The sequence below is a fragment of the Pleurodeles waltl genome, chromosome 5, assembly GCF_031143425.1.
Source record: "Pleurodeles waltl isolate 20211129_DDA chromosome 5, aPleWal1.hap1.20221129, whole genome shotgun sequence".
Lineage (NCBI taxonomy): Eukaryota > Metazoa > Chordata > Amphibia > Caudata > Salamandridae > Pleurodeles > Pleurodeles waltl.
The window spans coordinates 982,077,837-982,097,275 of NC_090444.1; the positions used below are offsets into that span (position 1 = coordinate 982,077,837).

The 19,439-nt window shown below is 44.8% G+C and overlaps 1 protein-coding gene across 1 annotated transcript in view; it reads right to left on the reverse strand.

The window, feature by feature from the left end:
- Nucleotides 1-19,439, reverse strand: part of ACAT2 (acetyl-CoA acetyltransferase 2) — a 177,296-nt gene that overhangs the window by 131,958 nt on the left and 25,899 nt on the right. Inside the window, exons 3-4 of the mRNA XM_069235140.1 lie at nt 15,963-16,144; nt 12,834-12,951 (exon numbers count right to left, since the gene is read on the reverse strand). Of these exons, the coding sequence (XP_069091241.1) occupies nt 12,834-12,951; nt 15,963-16,144 (300 nt within the window). The remainder of the gene's footprint in view (nt 1-12,833; nt 12,952-15,962; nt 16,145-19,439) is intronic.

The window sequence follows — 19,439 nt, forward strand, 5'->3', positions numbered from 1 at the left end:
AACCAGGGCAGAAAGTCTGGGTTTTGGAGCCTGTAGCTCCCAGGGCACTTCAGGACAGATGGAGTGGCCCTTACCCAGTGCTAGAGAGGAAGAGTCAGGTCACCTATCTGGTAGACCTGGGCACAAGCAGGAGCCCCAAGAGGGTGATCCATGTGAACCGCCTTAAGCTCTTCCATGACAGGGCTGATGTAAATCTGTTAATGGTAACAGATGAGGATCAGGAAGCTGAGAGTGAGCCTCTCCCTGATCTTCTGTCATCAGACCCTAAAGATGGCTCAGTAGATGGAGTGATCTATTCAGACACCCTCTCTGGCCAACAGCAAGCTGACTGTAGGAAGGTCCTGCAACAGTTTGCTGAGCTCTTTTCCCTAACCCCTGGTCAGACACACCTGTGTACCCATGATGTGGACACAGGAGACAGCAGGCCTGTCAAAAACAAAATATTCCGACAGTCTGATCAAGTTAAAGAAAGCATCAAGGTGGAAGTCCACAAGATGCTGGAATTTGGAGTAATTGAGTACTCTGAAACCCCCTGGGCTAGCCCAGTGGTCTTAGTCCCCAAACCTCACACCAAAGAAGGAAAGAGAGAGATGAGGTTTTGTGTGGACTACAGAGGACTTAACTCTGTCACCAAGACAGATGCCCATCCCATTCCTAGAGCTGATGAGCTGATTGATAAATTAGGGGCTGCCAAATTCTTAAGTACCTTTGACTTAACAGCAGGGTACTGGCAAATCAAAATGGCCCCTGGAGCAAAAGAAAAGACAGCATTCTCCACACCTGATGGGCATTATCAGTTCACTGTTATGCCCTTTGGTTTAAAGAATGCCCCTGCCACCTTCCAAAGGTTGGTGAATCAAGTCCTTGCTGGCTTGGAGTCCTTCAGTGCAGCTTATCTTGACGATATTGCTGTCTTTAGCTCCAACTGGCAGGATCACCTGGTCCACCTGAAGAAGGTTTTGAAGGCTCTGCAATCTGCAGGCCTCTCTATCAAGGCATCCAAATGCCAGATAGGGCAGGGAACTGTGGTTTACTTGGGACACCTTATAGGTGGAGGCCAAGTTCAGCCACTCCAGCCTAAGATCCAGACTATTCTGGACTGGGCAGCTCCAAAAACCCAGACTCAAGTCAGGGCATTCCTTGGCTTGACTGGGTACTATAGGAGGTTTGTGAAGGGATATGGATCCATTGTGACAGCCCTCACAGAACTCACCTCCAAGAAAATGCCCAAGAAAGTAAACTGGACTGTAGAATGCCAACAGGCCTTTGACACCCTGAAACAAGCTATGTGCACAGCACCAGTTCTAAAAGCTCCAGATTACTCCAAGCAGTTCATTGTGCAGACAGATGCCTCTGAACATGGGATAGGGGCAGTTTTGTCCCAAACAAATGATGATGGCCTTGACCAGCCTGTTGCTTTCATTAGCAGGAGGTTACTCCCCAGGGAGCAGCGTTGGAGTGCCATTGAGAGGGAGGCCTTTGCTGTGGTTTGGTCCCTGAAGAAGTTGAGACCATACCTCTTTGGTACTCACTTCCTAGTTCAGACTGACCACAGACCTCTCAGATGGCTGATGCAAATGAAAGGTGAAAATCCAAAACTGTTGAGGTGGTCCATCTCCCTACAGGGAATGGACTTTATAGTGGAACACAGACCTGGGACTGCCCATGCCAATGCAGATGGCCTTTCCAGGTTCTTCCACTTAGAAAATGAAGACTCTCTTGGGAAAGGTTAGTCTCATCCTCTTTCGTTTGGGGGGGGGGGGGGGGGGGTTGTTTAAGGAAATGCCTCCTTGGCATGGTTACCCCCTGACTTTTTGCCTTTGCTGATGCTACGTTTTGAATTGAAAGTGTGCTGAGGCCTGCTAACCAGGCCCCAGCACCAGTGTTCTTTCCCTAACCTGTACTTTTGATTCCACAATAGCCACACCCTGGCATCCAGGTAAGTCCCTTGTAACTGGTACCCCTGGTACCAAGGGCCCTGATGCCAGGGAAGGTCTCTAAGGGCTGCAGCATATCTTATGCCACCCTGGGGACCCCTCACTCAGCACAGACACACTGCTTGTCAGCTTGTGTGTGCTGGTGAGAACCAAAACGAGTAAGTCGACATGGCACTCCCCTCAGGGTGCCATGCCAACCTCACACTGCCTATGCAGTATAGATAAGTCCCCCCTCTAGTAGGCCTTACAGCCCTAAGGCAGGGTGCACTATACCATAGGCGGGGGCACCAGTACATGAGTACTGTGCCCCTACAGTGTCTAAGCCAAACCTTAGACATTGTAAGTGCAGGGTAGCCATAAGAGTATATGGTCTGGGAGTCTGTCCAACACGGACTCCACAGCACCATAATGGCTACACTGAAAACTGGGAAGTTTGGTATCAAACTTCTCAGCACAATAAATGCACACTGATGCCAGTGTATATTTTATTGTGAAATACACCCCAGAGGGCACCTTAGAGGTGCCCCCTGAAACCTTAACCGACTATCTGTGTAGGCTGACTAGTTCCAGCAGCCTGCCACAACCGAGACATGTTGCTGGCCCCATGGGGAGAGTGCCTTTGTCACTCTGAGGCCAGTAACAAAGCCTGCACTGGGTGGAGATGCTAACACCTCCCCCAGGCAGGAGCTGTCACACCTGGCGGTGAGCCTCAAAGGCTCACCCCTTTGTGCCAGCACCGCAGGACACTCCAGCTAGTGGAGTTGCCCGCCCCCTCCAGCCACGGCCCCCACTTTTGGCGGCAAGGCCGGAGGAAATAATGAGAATAACAAGGAGGAGTCACTGGCCAGTCAGGACAGCCCCTAAGGTGTCCTGAGCTGAAGTGACTAACTTTTAGAAATCCTCCATCTTGCAGATGGAGGATTCCCCGATAGGATTAGGGATGTGACACCCTCCCCTTGGGAGGAGGCACAAAGAGGGTGTACCCACCCTCAGGGCTAGTAGCCATTGGCTACTAACCCCCCAGACCTAAATACGCCCTTAAATTTAGTATTTAAGGGCTTCCCTGAACCTAAAGATTTAGATTCCTGAAACTACAAGAAGAAGACTGCCGAGCTGAAAAACCCCTGCAGAGGAAGAACAGAAGACACCAACTGCTTTGGCCCCAGTCCTACCGGCCTGTCTCCTGCCTTCCAAAGAACCCTGCTCCAGCGACGCTTTCCAAGGGACCAGCGACCTCTGAATCCTCTGAGGACTGCCCTGCTTCAAGAAAGACAAGAAACTCCCGAGGACAGCGGCACTGCTCCAAAAGAACTGCAACTTTGTTTCAAGGAGCAGACTTAAAGACCCCTGCAACTCCCGGCAAGAAGCGTGAGACTTGCAACACTGCACCCGGCGACCCCGACTCAACTGGTGGAGAACCAACACCTCAGGGAGGACCCTCCGGCGACTCCGAGACCGTGAGTAACCAAAGTTGTCCCCCCTGAGCCCCCACAGCGACGCCTGCAGAGGGAATCCCGAGGCTCCCCCTGACCACGACTGCCTGAACCTAAAGTCCCGACGGCTGGAAAAGACCCTGCACCCGCAACCCCCAGCACCTGAAGGTACGGAACTTCTGTGCAGGAGTGACCCCCAGGAGGCCCTCTCCCTTGCCCAGGTGGTGGCTACCCCGAGGAGCCCCCCCCTTGCCTGCCTGCACCGCTGAAGAGACCCCTTGGTCTCCCATTGAAACCTACAGAGAACCCAACGCTTGTTTACACACTGCACCCGGCCGCCCCCGCGCTGCTGAGGGTGTACTTTTTGTGCTGACTTGTGTCCCCCCCGGTGCCCTACAAAACCCCCCTGGTCTGCCCTCCGAAGACGCGGGTACTTACCTGCTGGCAGACCGGAACCGGGGCACCCCCTTCTCTCCATTGAAGCCTATGCGTTTTGGGCACCTCTTTGACCTCTGCACCTGACTGGCCCTGAGCTGCTGGTGTGGTAACTTTGGGGTTGCTCTGAACCCCCAACGGTGGGCTACCTTGGACCCAAACCTGAGACTTGTAAGTGATTTACTTACCTGACAAAACTAACAAAAACTTACCTCCCCCAGGAACTGTGAAAATTGCACTGTGTCCACTTTTAAAACAGCTTATTGTGTTTTATGTAAAAAGTATACGTGCTAATGTAATGATTCAAAGTTCCTAAAGTACTTACCTGCAATACCTTTCAAATGAGATATTACATGTAGAATTTGAACCTGTGGTTCTTAAAATAAACTAAGAAAATATATTTTTCTATAACAAAACCTATTGGCTGGATTTGTCTCCGAGTGTGTGGTCCTCATTTATTGCCTGTGTGTATGTACAACAAATGCTTAACACTACTCCTTTGATAAGCCTACTGCTCGACCACACTACCACAAAATAGAGCATTAGTATTATCTCTTTTTGCCACTATCTTACCTCTAAGGGGAACCCTTGGACTCTGTGCATACTATTCCTTACTTTGAAATAGTGCATACAGAGCCAACTTCCTACACAGCCTATTGGCTAAGAATGCTCCATTGTTTTCAATGTAGTTTTTCTCTTTTTTCTCTCATGTTGCTACTGCTTATTTCCCTAGGCCCAGTTATGGGGCTTTGGAAAATATTTTTTCTCTTATTGTAATTTTGAAAAGGACTGTTTAAAAAAAAAAAAAAAAAAACATCCATAGAAATAAAGCATTTTAGCCTGTTTATGATTATAGTCTGCATTGCTGTTTTACACACGTATATATGAGTTTAGTATGAATATTTTGTCTACTAAAAATGCTATGTATATATTTTTCGTGCATATTTCATACTTTATATGTGTGTATTTTATATATGCTCCGGGGTCCCCGCACGAGGGCGGGAATATTCAATGTTTATGACTATTGATGAGGATCCCCTGGAAGAGAAAGAGGCTTTCTTGGAACATTTGGTCATAAGTACTTGGAAATTGTTCTATGTCTGGACATCGTTAGAAGAATCCCCTGAAGCTATCTTAAATGTACTTGGTGCCCTTTATGGAAAAGTTAATAAAGGTTTGAGGCATAATAGGTCAGCTAATCCTCTGCCTATGATTAGCAGGTTTAACCATGCTTGGACAGCAGCCCATAAAATGTTGAAAGCAGCCTTATCTAAATCACCCTGGCTCACAGAAGATGTTTTGGATGCAAGGCGGACCTATAAAATCACAGTGGAGATTAGGAGATGAGAAACGCCATCTGGGAAGAGTTGGGTAAAGCTGTCAGGTTGAAGGACAGTGCCTCCTTCTGGAAGGTAGTCAATAAACCTTTTATTATATGTTATAATAAGCCATCATTAGACACAGTGATCCCAGCTGATACGTGGGTGACCGTTTTTGTAGAAGTTTTAACCCAGAGAATACAGCATCGGTTAGGGGTTATAATGAATCTGTAGCTCAAAATTTAGAAATATATAGGGACCTAGGTGATTCCACAATAATAAAAGATGTCAACCTTGCTATCTCCCGTTGTCCCGGGAAAGCACCTGGCCCAGATGGAGGGCCTTTAGATCCTTTTAAAGAAAATCCAGTGTTATTGGCACCCATACTGACTAACAATTTTAAAGCTCTTATTTTAGGGGATCTTATTCCTTTGTGGTCTGAAGCTATTATGGTACTCATTTTCAAAAAGGGAACTGGAGTTCACCTGTCTGTTATCAGCCCATTTTTCTCTTGAATAATTCTTTAAGAATTCTGGGGAGGGTACCTGCTGTGCAGCTAGAAGCGTGGCTGTAGGATATTAGGTACCGTTTAGCAGTGTCTCAACTTACATCTGATCATTGGTAAATATGTAAAAACTAGAAGGAGGTCTATTCACCTTGCATTCATGGACCTCTGCTCTGCCTTTGACCTGGTCAACAGAAGGAAGCTGTGGGGGGATGGCCATGATGGGAATTGACAAGGGTCTAATTGGATTATTACAAAGACTTCATGAGGACATTACTATAAGGGTAAGGTATGGCGTAGATGGGGCAGTCACACACAGCATTCGGTCTCCTCTGGGAGTAAGGCAGGGGTGTGTGATAGCACCACCCATGTCCCTTATTTACAATCAAAGGTTTGGAAGCACATTTGACTAAAATAGGGAAGGATCTGCCTATGATAAATTCCAAGCCTCTTCCGGTTCCTTTATATGTAGATGATGCAGTTCTAATGGCAAAAACTGCTAATGGCCTACAACTTCGCTCAGATGAGTTTTATTCTTTTATGGGGACTCTGGATCTTAAAACAAATATACAACAGTATTTTCCAAAGAGTGAAGGCCAAACAAATGTAAAAACTAGGTCATTTTATTTGGGGCAATGGAAATCCAGAAGGTAAAGTCGTTTATGTATTTGGGCTTGACCTTTGATAAAAAATTTATCCTGGCACACATTGCATGACTCTCGGGCTGCACAAACACAAAGAGCTGTTGAGTCGGATTTCTCTTTCTCAAGGAGTTTGGGACAAAAAACAGTTAGAGAAAAGATTGACATATACAAGAACACATGTATCTCAGTGGCGAGTTATGGAGCTGGAGTATGGGGTTATAACGGCATGGGGATATTGCAACAGGTGGAAATCAAATTCCTGCGAAAACATTGGTGGTCCCACAATCCACCCCCGCTTTTATGTGTCTATCAGAACTTGGGCTGGTTCCCTAGGGGGCCAAAATTAAACTGGAACCACTCTTATTATTATGGCTTAGGGTCTGGAGTAATCTGGATGCCCAGTTGTCCAGGGATGTTTTGGGGTAGTGTCTCTTTCTTGACCATGCGTTGGATTTCTCATGGTTAAACTACAATAAGAAGAAATTTACCGACCTGAGATTTCTGGGACTGTTTAGCAAACCGACGAGCAGTGACACGAAGGCCATACCTAACGTACTTGTATTTCTGTCTAGAGGGGACCAGGCCTGGCAGTTCAGGGTGGACTGGTCTTACTAGAGCAGAACTAAAACTGATTTGGATTATGGCAGGTCAGGCTCTGGAGTGGCGCACTGGACAAAAAGAATATGGACTGGAATGCAACCCGAGTAATTACAAGTGACAGAGATTAATTCAAGCATTCAGACCACCTTTTTGTTAGTCCATATCTGTTATTACCCATCAGATATTGATTAGTATATTCCCCTCACATTTCTAAATGCTCCCTTGAGCTATTGGGCTGACGAGCTCTGGAGCAGGCACCAGCAGGCCAGGGAAGAGGTACTGAAACCGGGTGATTTATGGCAGCATTCCCAGCACCCCACAAATATGTTCTCTGCTGAAGAAGGGACTAACCCAGAAACACATGTGTCCAGAGATGCACAGTAAAGGCTGTACCTACTTAAAGGTGAAATATTTAAAAATTAATGGAGTTCGTTTTTTGAAGATACTACATCTACCATGATGCAATGGGGCAGATTAATTGCTGGGATGTCAGGCAGGTGCGCTCCTAACTGTTTGTGACTTTAAAGGCTCCCTTGAGCTATTGGGCTGACGAGCTCTGGAGCAGGCACCAGCAGGCCAGGGAAGAGGTACTGAAACCGGGTGATTTATGGCAGCATTCCCAGCACCCCACAAATATGTTCTCTGCTGAAGAAGGGACTAACCCAGAAACACATGTGTCCAGAGATGCACAGTAAAGGCTGTACCTACTTAAAGGTGAAATATTTAAAAATTAATGGAGTTCGTTTTTTGAAGATACTACATCTACCATGATGCAATGGGGCAGATTAATTGCTGGGATGTCAGGCAGGTGCGCTCCTAACTGTTTGTGACTTTAAAGGCTCCCTTGAGCTATTGGGCTGACGAGCTCTGGAGCAGGCACCAGCAGGCCAGGGAAGAGGTACTGAAACCGGGTGATTTATGGCAGCATTCCCAGCACCCCACAAATATGTTCTCTGCTGAAGAAGGGACTAACCCAGAAACACATGTGTCCAGAGATGCACAGTAAAGGCTGTACCTACTTAAAGGTGAAATATTTAAAAATTAATGGAGTTCGTTTTTTGAAGATACTACATCTACCATGATGCAATGGGGCAGATTAATTGCTGGGATGTCAGGCAGGTGCGCTCCTAACTGTTTGTGACTTTAAAGGCTCCCTTGAGCTATTGGGCTGACGAGCTCTGGAGCAGGCACCAGCAGGCCAGGGAAGAGGTACTGAAACCGGGTGATTTATGGCAGCATTCCCAGCACCCCACAAATATGTTCTCTGCTGAAGAAGGGACTAACCCAGAAACACATGTGTCCAGAGATGCACAGTAAAGGCTGTACCTACTTAAAGGTGAAATATTTAAAAATTAATGGAGTTCGTTTTTTGAAGATACTACATCTACCATGATGCAATGGGGCAGATTAATTGCTGGGATGTCAGGCAGGTGCGCTCCTAACTGTTTGTGACTTTAAAGGCTCCCTTGAGCTATTGGGCTGACGAGCTCTGGAGCAGGCACCAGCAGGCCAGGGAAGAGGTACTGAAACCGGGTGATTTATGGCAGCATTCCCAGCACCCCACAAATATGTTCTCTGCTGAAGAAGGGACTAACCCAGAAACACATGTGTCCAGAGATGCACAGTAAAGGCTGTACCTACTTAAAGGTGAAATATTTAAAAATTAATGGAGTTCGTTTTTTGAAGATACTACATCTACCATGATGCAATGGGGCAGATTAATTGCTGGGATGTCAGGCAGGTGCGCTCCTAACTGTTTGTGACTTTAAAGGCTCCCTTGAGCTATTGGGCTGACGAGCTCTGGAGCAGGCACCAGCAGGCCAGGGAAGAGGTACTGAAACCGGGTGATTTATGGCAGCATTCCCAGCACCCCACAAATATGTTCTCTGCTGAAGAAGGGACTAACCCAGAAACACATGTGTCCAGAGATGCACAGTAAAGGCTGTACCTACTTAAAGGTGAAATATTTAAAAATTAATGGAGTTCGTTTTTTGAAGATACTACATCTACCATGATGCAATGGGGCAGATTAATTGCTGGGATGTCAGGCAGGTGCGCTCCTAACTGTTTGTGACTTTAAAGGCTCCCTTGAGCTATTGGGCTGACGAGCTCTGGAGCAGGCACCAGCAGGCCAGGGAAGAGGTACTGAAACCGGGTGATTTATGGCAGCATTCCCAGCACCCCACAAATATGTTCTCTGCTGAAGAAGGGACTAACCCAGAAACACATGTGTCCAGAGATGCACAGTAAAGGCTGTACCTACTTAAAGGTGAAATATTTAAAAATTAATGGAGTTCGTTTTTTGAAGATACTACATCTACCATGATGCAATGGGGCAGATTAATTGCTGGGATGTCAGGCAGGTGCGCTCCTAACTGTTTGTGACTTTAAAGGCTCCCTTGAGCTATTGGGCTGACGAGCTCTGGAGCAGGCACCAGCAGGCCAGGGAAGAGGTACTGAAACCGGGTGATTTATGGCAGCATTCCCAGCACCCCACAAATATGTTCTCTGCTGAAGAAGGGACTAACCCAGAAACACATGTGTCCAGAGATGCACAGTAAAGGCTGTACCTACTTAAAGGTGAAATATTTAAAAATTAATGGAGTTCGTTTTTTGAAGATACTACATCTACCATGATGCAATGGGGCAGATTAATTGCTGGGATGTCAGGCAGGTGCGCTCCTAACTGTTTGTGACTTTAAAGGCTCCCTTGAGCTATTGGGCTGACGAGCTCTGGAGCAGGCACCAGCAGGCCAGGGAAGAGGTACTGAAACCGGGTGATTTATGGCAGCATTCCCAGCACCCCACAAATATGTTCTCTGCTGAAGAAGGGACTAACCCAGAAACACATGTGTCCAGAGATGCACAGTAAAGGCTGTACCTACTTAAAGGTGAAATATTTAAAAATTAATGGAGTTCGTTTTTTGAAGATACTACATCTACCATGATGCAATGGGGCAGATTAATTGCTGGGATGTCAGGCAGGTGCGCTCCTAACTGTTTGTGACTTTAAAGGCTCCCTTGAGCTATTGGGCTGACGAGCTCTGGAGCAGGCACCAGCAGGCCAGGGAAGAGGTACTGAAACCGGGTGATTTATGGCAGCATTCCCAGCACCCCACAAATATGTTCTCTGCTGAAGAAGGGACTAACCCAGAAACACATGTGTCCAGAGATGCACAGTAAAGGCTGTACCTACTTAAAGGTGAAATATTTAAAAATTAATGGAGTTCGTTTTTTGAAGATACTACATCTACCATGATGCAATGGGGCAGATTAATTGCTGGGATGTCAGGCAGGTGCGCTCCTAACTGTTTGTGACTTTAAAGGCTCCCTTGAGCTATTGGGCTGACGAGCTCTGGAGCAGGCACCAGCAGGCCAGGGAAGAGGTACTGAAACCGGGTGATTTATGGCAGCATTCCCAGCACCCCACAAATATGTTCTCTGCTGAAGAAGGGACTAACCCAGAAACACATGTGTCCAGAGATGCACAGTAAAGGCTGTACCTACTTAAAGGTGAAATATTTAAAAATTAATGGAGTTCGTTTTTTGAAGATACTACATCTACCATGATGCAATGGGGCAGATTAATTGCTGGGATGTCAGGCAGGTGCGCTCCTAACAGTTTGTGACTTTAAAGGCTCCCTTGAGCTATTGGGCTGACGAGCTCTGGAGCAGGCACCAGCAGGCCAGGGAAGAGGTACTGAAACCGGGTGATTTATGGCAGCATTCCCAGCACCCCACAAATATGTTCTCTGCTGAAGAAGGGACTAACCCAGAAACACATGTGTCCAGAGATGCACAGTAAAGGCTGTACCTACTTAAAGGTGAAATATTTAAAAATTAATGGAGTTCGTTTTTTGAAGATACTACATCTACCATGATGCAATGGGGCAGATTAATTGCTGGGATGTCAGGCAGGTGCGCTCCTAACTGTTTGTGTCAGAGATGAGAAACGCCATCTGGGAAGAGTTGGGTAAAGCTGTCAGGTTGAAGGACAGTGCCTCCTTCTGGAAGGTAGTCAATAAACCTTTTATTATATGTTATAATAAGCCATCATTAGACACAGTGATCCCAGCTGATACGTGGGTGACCGTTTTTGTAGAAGTTTTAACCCAGAGAATACAGCATCGGTTAGGGGTTATAATGAATCTGTAGCTCAAAATTTAGAAATATATAGGGACCTAGGTGATTCCACAATAATAAAAGATGTCAACCTTGCTATCTCCCGTTGTCCCGGGAAAGCACCTGGCCCAGATGGAGGGCCTTTAGATCCTTTTAAAGAAAATCCAGTGTTATTGGCACCCATACTGACTAACAATTTTAAAGCTCTTATTTTAGGGGATCTTATTCCTTTGTGGTCTGAAGCTATTATGGTACTCATTTTCAAAAAGGGAACTGGAGTTCACCTGTCTGTTATCAGCCCATTTTTCTCTTGAATAATTCTTTAAGAATTCTGGGGAGGGTACCTGCTGTGCAGCTAGAAGCGTGGCTGTAGGATATTAGGTACCGTTTAGCAGTGTCTCAACTTACATCTGATCATTGGTAAATATGTAAAAACTAGAAGGAGGTCTATTCACCTTGCATTCATGGACCTCTGCTCTGCCTTTGACCTGGTCAACAGAAGGAAGCTGTGGGGGGATGGCCATGATGGGAATTGACAAGGGTCTAATTGGATTATTACAAAGACTTCATGAGGACATTACTATAAGGGTAAGGTATGGCGTAGATGGGGCAGTCACACACAGCATTCGGTCTCCTCTGGGAGTAAGGCAGGGGTGTGTGATAGCACCACCCATGTCCCTTATTTACAATCAAAGGTTTGGAAGCACATTTGACTAAAATAGGGAAGGATCTGCCTATGATAAATTCCAAGCCTCTTCCGGTTCCTTTATATGTAGATGATGCAGTTCTAATGGCAAAAACTGCTAATGGCCTACAACTTCGCTCAGATGAGTTTTATTCTTTTATGGGGACTCTGGATCTTAAAACAAATATACAACAGTATTTTCCAAAGAGTGAAGGCCAAACAAATGTAAAAACTAGGTCATTTTATTTGGGGCAATGGAAATCCAGAAGGTAAAGTCGTTTATGTATTTGGGCTTGACCTTTGATAAAAAAATTATCCTGGCACACATTGCATGACTCTCGGGCTGCACAAACACAAAGAGCTGTTGAGTCGGATTTCTCTTTCTCAAGGAGTTTGGGACAAAAAACAGTTAGAGAAAAGATTGACATATACAAGAACACATGTATCTCAGTGGCGAGTTATGGAGCTGGAGTATGGGGTTATAACGGCATGGGGATATTGCAACAGGTGGAAATCAAATTCCTGCGAAAACATTGGTGGTCCCACAATCCACCCCCGCTTTTATGTGTCTATCAGAACTTGGGCTGGTTCCCTAGGGGGCCAAAATTAAACTGGAACCACTCTTATTATTATGGCTTAGGGTCTGGAGTAATCTGGATGCCCAGTTGTCCAGGGATGTTTTGGGGTAGTGTCTCTTTCTTGACCATGCGTTGGATTTCTCATGGTTAAACTACAATAAGAAGAAATTTACCGACCTGAGATTTCTGGGACTGTTTAGCAAACCGACGAGCAGTGACACGAAGGCCATACCTAACGTACTTGTATTTCTGTCTAGAGGGGACCAGGCCTGGCAGTTCAGGGTGGACTGGTCTTACTAGAGCAGAACTAAAACTGATTTGGATTATGGCAGGTCAGGCTCTGGAGTGGCGCACTGGACAAAAAGAATATGGACTGGAATGCAACCCGAGTAATTACAAGTGACAGAGATTAATTCAAGCATTCAGACCACCTTTTTGTTAGTCCATATCTGTTATTACCCATCAGATATTGATTAGTATATTCCCCTCACATTTCTAAGTTCAGCCCCTACTGCTGATTAAGGTATATGTTTCATGGGTTTCTTGGCAGCAGCTGTAAAAAGCTAATCATTTACCTGTGATACCCATGTGGTACTTAAAAAAAGCATCATTGAGACCGTCCGTAAGTACGCTGTCCTGCAGAGATGCATCTCCCATTTTCACCCCAGCACGCATGTTCACTAAATGAGGAGCCTGCGATCAAGAGAAGAACACATTTTTTTTAACACAGGAGCAAGATATGTAATTGTTCATCTCTAAACCTCCCTAAAATGTGATTCTACATACTGAAAATAAAATGCACATGATCTTGTTTTGAATATGAATATGAGCACATCCTTCCCATGCCAACATTTTTCTTGAACCAGGCCAATCAATCCTTAAAGTGTATTAATCTACAACATGTAGACTTGTAGGTCAAAGCATGTAAAAAAAACAAAATCAGGAGTAGGCAGGACAGAAAAAAATGACCCTCAATGTGAATTTCATTTTTTCATGAGTAGGATATCATCAGTTAGCTGACTACACAAGAGGCATACATAAATAATCTGGCTGTATCATGCATGTGAACTGGTCGTTCAAGAGCATTGGCTAGAGGAAGCTGCAGGAACAGGTTAGTCTACTTCTTAGTTCCAAGCCGGTTTTCAATATAATTTTATTTTTACATTCCAGAATAGTGATGGGCAGGAACTATTCTTGTGAAATTTTAATAATCCTTCAAGTGGCCCTCAGACTTTTCACCAAGTGCCTGGCTCCAGTAGGTGCTTTCCTCAGAAGGCACAAACTTCAAGTTTTTCTCTATCTGGTTGACTGGGTCATCGAGGCAAGGTCCAGATCGCAGGTTCAAAGAGCGACAAAAGCCTGCATAACCTGTTTGGGAAGCTATTCCTGACTATCAATCACAGCAAATCAGCTTTCCAACCCCTGAAAATAAGAACTTTCCTAGGTGCTATTCTAGACACATCCAGCTCCAAGGAGGCTCCTACAAAAGAAAAGCAGAAGAAACTAATTTCCTTAGCCAGTCTCATTCAAAAAAGTAGGTCTTTTTCAGTTAACCTCTTTAAGTCCCTACTGGGAATGATGTCTTCCTGCATCTACTTGTACCATTCTGTTGTCTCAGAACGTGTCCACTTCAAGAGCACCTGGACAATCAGTGGACACAGTCCAAGGGATCTATCGATGACGTAATTTAAGTTCCGAAACCAATGAGACCACATCTGTCTTGGTGGACCCAAGCATCTCACCTATCAGTAGGTCTCTCTTTTCTTCCGCCGCCAGCCCCATGGGTAATCACAACAATGATAATGAAGTTTTCTTTCCTTCACATTACACTGGTTTTTGTTTAGCACTGTGTAATTACTCTTGTTTCCATAGTCATTTAGAATGTTCTTTTCTATTCATGGAATTGCATCTTTCAATTGATATAAAGTATTCATCACACAATGTGCTTCACTACTGCTTGCTACTCTGATTCAACCATGTGAATCTATGAAAGTTCCAATAATGGAGTAAGAAAATGAGTTACTTACCTGTAGCTGTAGTTCTCCAGTTTTGGAATATTTCATGGATTCACATGCCACCCTCCTTCCTCCACTGAGAGGCTGACCGATACAGATTATGTACCTCAACTACTTCAGCACTCGTGCTGTGGGAAAATCTGAGGCACTGGAGCTTCTCACAGGAGTGTTCTAGAGGGAAGGGCAGCCTGACTGGCTGAAATCTGGTTTGGGTCTTTTTTCCTCAAAAATCCAGGGATAGACTACTAATGTGATAGCCTTTAAGCCTGTATACAATTTAGTTATCATAACATTGCTATTATAATACACCGGGGACTCCCATCTCGATGACGGGGAAGGATTCAAGCATGTGAATCTATGAAAGTTACAATGCTGGAGTAACAACACATTCGGAGGCTAAGAGCAATGAAGGGATCGATGGTCTAGGGCAATGGAATAAGATGCTGAATGGTGGAAAGATTATAATTTGAGGAATTTCACATTTTTGACTTCTCCCCTAACTTGTTATCTATGGGGAAAGACCCAGTATGTTAACCTATTTTGCTCTAAGAACGTAAGAAAGGATCTAATTATTTAAAAAACAAACAAACAAAAAAACAGCAGCAAACATTTTTAGAAGAACATGGATCCACATTTATGGTGGGGTTTGTGGCAAATGTGCTGTCATTGGAACAAGTACTTTTTTACAGTGGAAGACAATGAGGGCTCTGCAACTGTGCCAAGATCTTTTCTTTGCATGAGAATGCCAGACCTAAGTGAGCTGTGACGTTCTGCATAATCTGCAACTGGTAGATCAGGTACAAAGGGAGTCCTAGAGAAATAAGTCTGCCTTAAGCTAGGGCCTCAATTACACGTCATGGATTTTTAGCATCCACTTCCAGACGCCTATTGCACAGGGTGCACAGTTACTTGTGCTAATTTTACATCACATGGTAACTACCAGGTATGATAAAGTTTGTGCCTCTTGGATATATTTCAGAAAGTAAAGCCTGTTGAAATTTACCAGCGGAAATAAGCCCCGTTTATATACTGGGATAATGCATATTTGGGGATGGTAACAACCAAAATAAGCATGTTCTGCCACATATTTTGGTAAAATGTGGAATAGGTGCTATTTATCACAAACAAAATATTCCAACCTCTGTAGTGTCACTATTTACTGGCTGCAATAAATATTGCATCCCACACTGGAGTTTTTATAATCCAGGCCTTTGTGGAAGGACATAAATGCTTGTGTGAAACTTTTCCCAGAAGATCTACGATAACAGAGGAAGGAGTTTGTGGGCCAAGATGCAAGAGGCAGTTAGTTTAGCTCTTTGTTGAAGGTACTTGGAGATCCAGAAAACAGTGACTGAAAAGTGCATGCAAGGTCAGATAGAGTATGTGCACAGGTGGGTGTACCGCTCATCGATTTGGAGGACTTTTTACATCTACTGGCAAAAGTTGGTGTAAAGGACTTCCCAGATCCCCTAGCTCTGCAGTAGTGGATGATGATTCAGCAATGGCTGTAATGCCACAAAAAAGGGGAAGTGAGTTGAACAAAGATAAGAAGAGAGCCCAATGGCAAGTTCATGTTGGGTAGAGGATGAGAAATGAGAGTGTGACAAAATGATGTTTACGAAAGTTTGAAAAATATTACAAGGGATATCATCTAATCAGCAATGCAATCACACAAAGATACAGGCTCACCTGGGTCATGTTCTCGAGTCCTCCTGCCACTACGATGCTGGACTCTCCCGTCATGATCGCTTGAGCACCGAGGCACACAGCTTTTAGGCCGGATCCACATATCATCTGGCAACTCCAAGATGGCACAGAGTATGGAATCCCAGCACTTACACTGGCTTGACGCACAGGATTCTGACCAGTCCCTGCACAATTCATTTGGAGGAAAGATGAGACAAAAGCTATAATTAAGGCTGGCCAAACCATCACCAATTAAGTCATGAACTGAACATTACACACTGCTATCCCATGAAAATGTTCTTCACATACAGTCCTGTATGTCTTATCTCATAATCTAGCCATTATGTCCACTGGCTGTTTAACTGAATACACAAAACACAGAGTACCCTTGGTAGGGAAGCTTATGTCAGTCTAGTCATGTTTAACATTTTAGGTCAGGATTAGAGACAGCTTTAGCTATATTGTCAACCTCATTTCGTCAATAAAATATAAATATACATATGCATAGCCAGGCATGGAGATATACATATGTATATCCACACATGGATAGTCTCTGGGAAAGACACATCTATCCACTGGCCTGTTTAACTGTCAGCAACATGGACAAATTAGTTAGTCCACTTTCAATAATGGCTCTCTTACACTTTGACTAAGGCCAATTTTCTGGTCAGAATTACACCCCACCTAAACAAAAGTGCACTTAAGGGCCTGAGTCGATGTTAGTCATCAATGTTTTATTTTTCCATTTCTCATCCTTTTTTATTTTATCATCCTTGTGTGTTTAACTTATGTCTTCGAGACAGTAAATCACAGCCAAGACTATCTTTTATTTTCAAAAAAATATAAAAATATATTTTCCTGTGATGTGCATTACACCTGCCTGCTCGGAAACGCATGTACTGTTTTATTAAAATTATAAGCAATTGTTGATTTTTTTGTTTTATTTACATTTTTTTATTCGAAGCCCATTGTACATAACTAGCCAGAAGCAAGTTTTCTATCTTTTTTATTCTTTTTCCACTTTGTGGCATACCCCTACAGTAAAAAAACAAAAAAAAAATAACCGTTGCACTAGCCTGTTGAAAGACCTATTGGCTTTGCCAATGCTTGTTATATTATTGTTCTAGTTTAGCCTTTTATTATCATTTAGAGTCGGTTTCACAAATTATTAAGTTTTCATAGGTTTATCAGTTTTTTTTGTTCAAGTTTACAATATAGTAGTTAATGTGGCCTAGTAAGCTCTGTGCCAAAATAAGTACCACCTCAATTGAAGGTATGGTGGGAAAGAAGACTCAATAATCAAGACTATGTGAAATTAAATCAAAACAGAGAAATCGTTTTATGGTACTGTATTCTTTGACACCTCAAATGGCATTGACCCAACTGGTGAGGCATATGCAGACAATACCCTTAGATGGTACCCTAATCAAAGTGACACATTAACCAAGTCTTGTTGACATAAAAACATAAATGCTAAAAAACGGACTTCAGCTGAACCAAAGCGGCAAATCTATGACCATGGACAGTGAAAGTATGAGAGTCTGCAATTGCACTTTTGGACATAATATGAATAGTAAGGCCAGTGTGAAAAGATATGGACTGCTGACTATCTAGAGGGTACGGGTATCTTGTGTCTCTAGGACCACCTTCTTTCCACTAGCAAAGGTTAAAAGAATGGGACATTCTCCACCCTGTGTTCTCTCTTCAGCGATTGGTGCTTTGGCCAACTTCAGTTTAAATAGTGCCAACTCATACTTGAGGAATGGTGAGAAGTGCACTAGAAAGTTCAGATTGCACTAAATACTGTACTTAGGTTAATCTCAAGACTTAGCAGGTGCATCATGTCTTGAATGCTAGATGAGATCAGCACATACTGAACGCAGAAGAGTATAATTTTTATGTGCTCAGTATATAAATGCATTCATTAGTGAACCCCCTTGCTCGAGGGGCAAAGATCTGTTCTCTGAACCAATCACAGAACTAAAATCCTCTAATAAAGCTTTATTCTAATCTTTTCAATCCCAGCTGTCTACAGTTCAGGTGGGAAAGAATTCACAACTTGGAATTCAACATACTGAACTCTCTAACAGAGTCATTCAGGAAAGAGGACTCACTTTCAGTTTTCTGTTTTTCTCCTAACCTGGTTCGGCATCTCCTCAGAAACGGGCAGTAGTGTAGAAATTCACAGAATTATGCCAACGTATTGCACTTCTGAGAAATTATCCCACAGCAGGCAGGAGACAGGAGCTTCGATTGCGGAGTGTTAGTTGCTGACGACGTGACGCTGACACTGCAACGGAGCAGAGAACGGAGGAGCGGATAGTCAGGCAGGTAGCCGTCCTTTGGATTAAGGGAAAGGGGGGGGAGAAGAGGCATCTTGCCGCCTCGCTTCTGCCCCCGTTTCGGCTCCCAAGTCAACCCGTCCCGTCAGGAGGCAAGAAGACTCAGTTGCCAAGGTTGCTGTGGCCAGGAGGCCACGGCGTGGGTAAGGGCTGTCGCCAGTGCAGTCGCAAGCTGCCGAGGCCCCCTCGGTTGTGCTTCCGGAGGAAAAAGATCATTGTGAGCTAATTGGCTCGTGAGTTTTGGGAGCTAGGAGGGAAGTGCAAGCTCCTCGCTCCCGCTACTGTCACCGTTGTGCTTCTACTCCCTACTTAGGAGCCTGCCCTGTACTTTACTTGGTGTCAGCTATGGGGGGGTTCTTGCTCCTTGCCCTTTGCCCCAGCAGGATAAGGTTGTCGAGAGTAAAGAGGAGAGCACAGGCCACGAGGAGCCTACTCTTCACTGCTGGAAGGGGAAAGTGACGCTCCAGCCTCAGGAGCAGCGCGGGTAAGACGCCAGGAAAATGGGTAGAGGAAAGAAAACCTCCCCCCAAAGAATTAAGGGAGGGCTTGAACTACTGAACGCTGAGGAGCACTGAGGAAGCACTTAAAAGCCAGCCGCACAGAGGAATAGAGGAACAGAGGAACAAGGCCGGCAGGTGGTGAAGAGCTGCGGGCCTGGTTAAAAGTTGGCTGGGTTCTGATCGGAAAGGGAGCCTGTTACCCGACACTAAGGTACTGTGATCTGCTGCTGGCCCCACTTCTATTATTTCGCTCCTTCTGGCCTGGCCTTGACTTGCCCTTGCCCTGACCAACGCCGCTTTGCCTCGCTTTGTTGAACTCCAGCCTGTCTGTAACTGCGTTAAAAGGCGTACTTCGGGTCTGTGGACTGCTCGTGGGCCAGGTACCTTTGTGATCGAGAGTGTCCCCATACTCCCAGAGGGATTCAGAAGGGAATAGTAGGAAATCAAGGCTAGAAACACACCAGACTCATACTAGGTCTTGGTGGATCGTTAACAACTCCTTTGACAGGATAATTGCTCTGCTGAAGGAAGAGGTTCCAGGATTTTAATAGAAAGTGATCAAAAGATCAGGAATAAATAGAATGACTTCTAAACATACGAGAAGGAGTAGGTCAATCCTTAGTCAGGCCTGCAAAAAT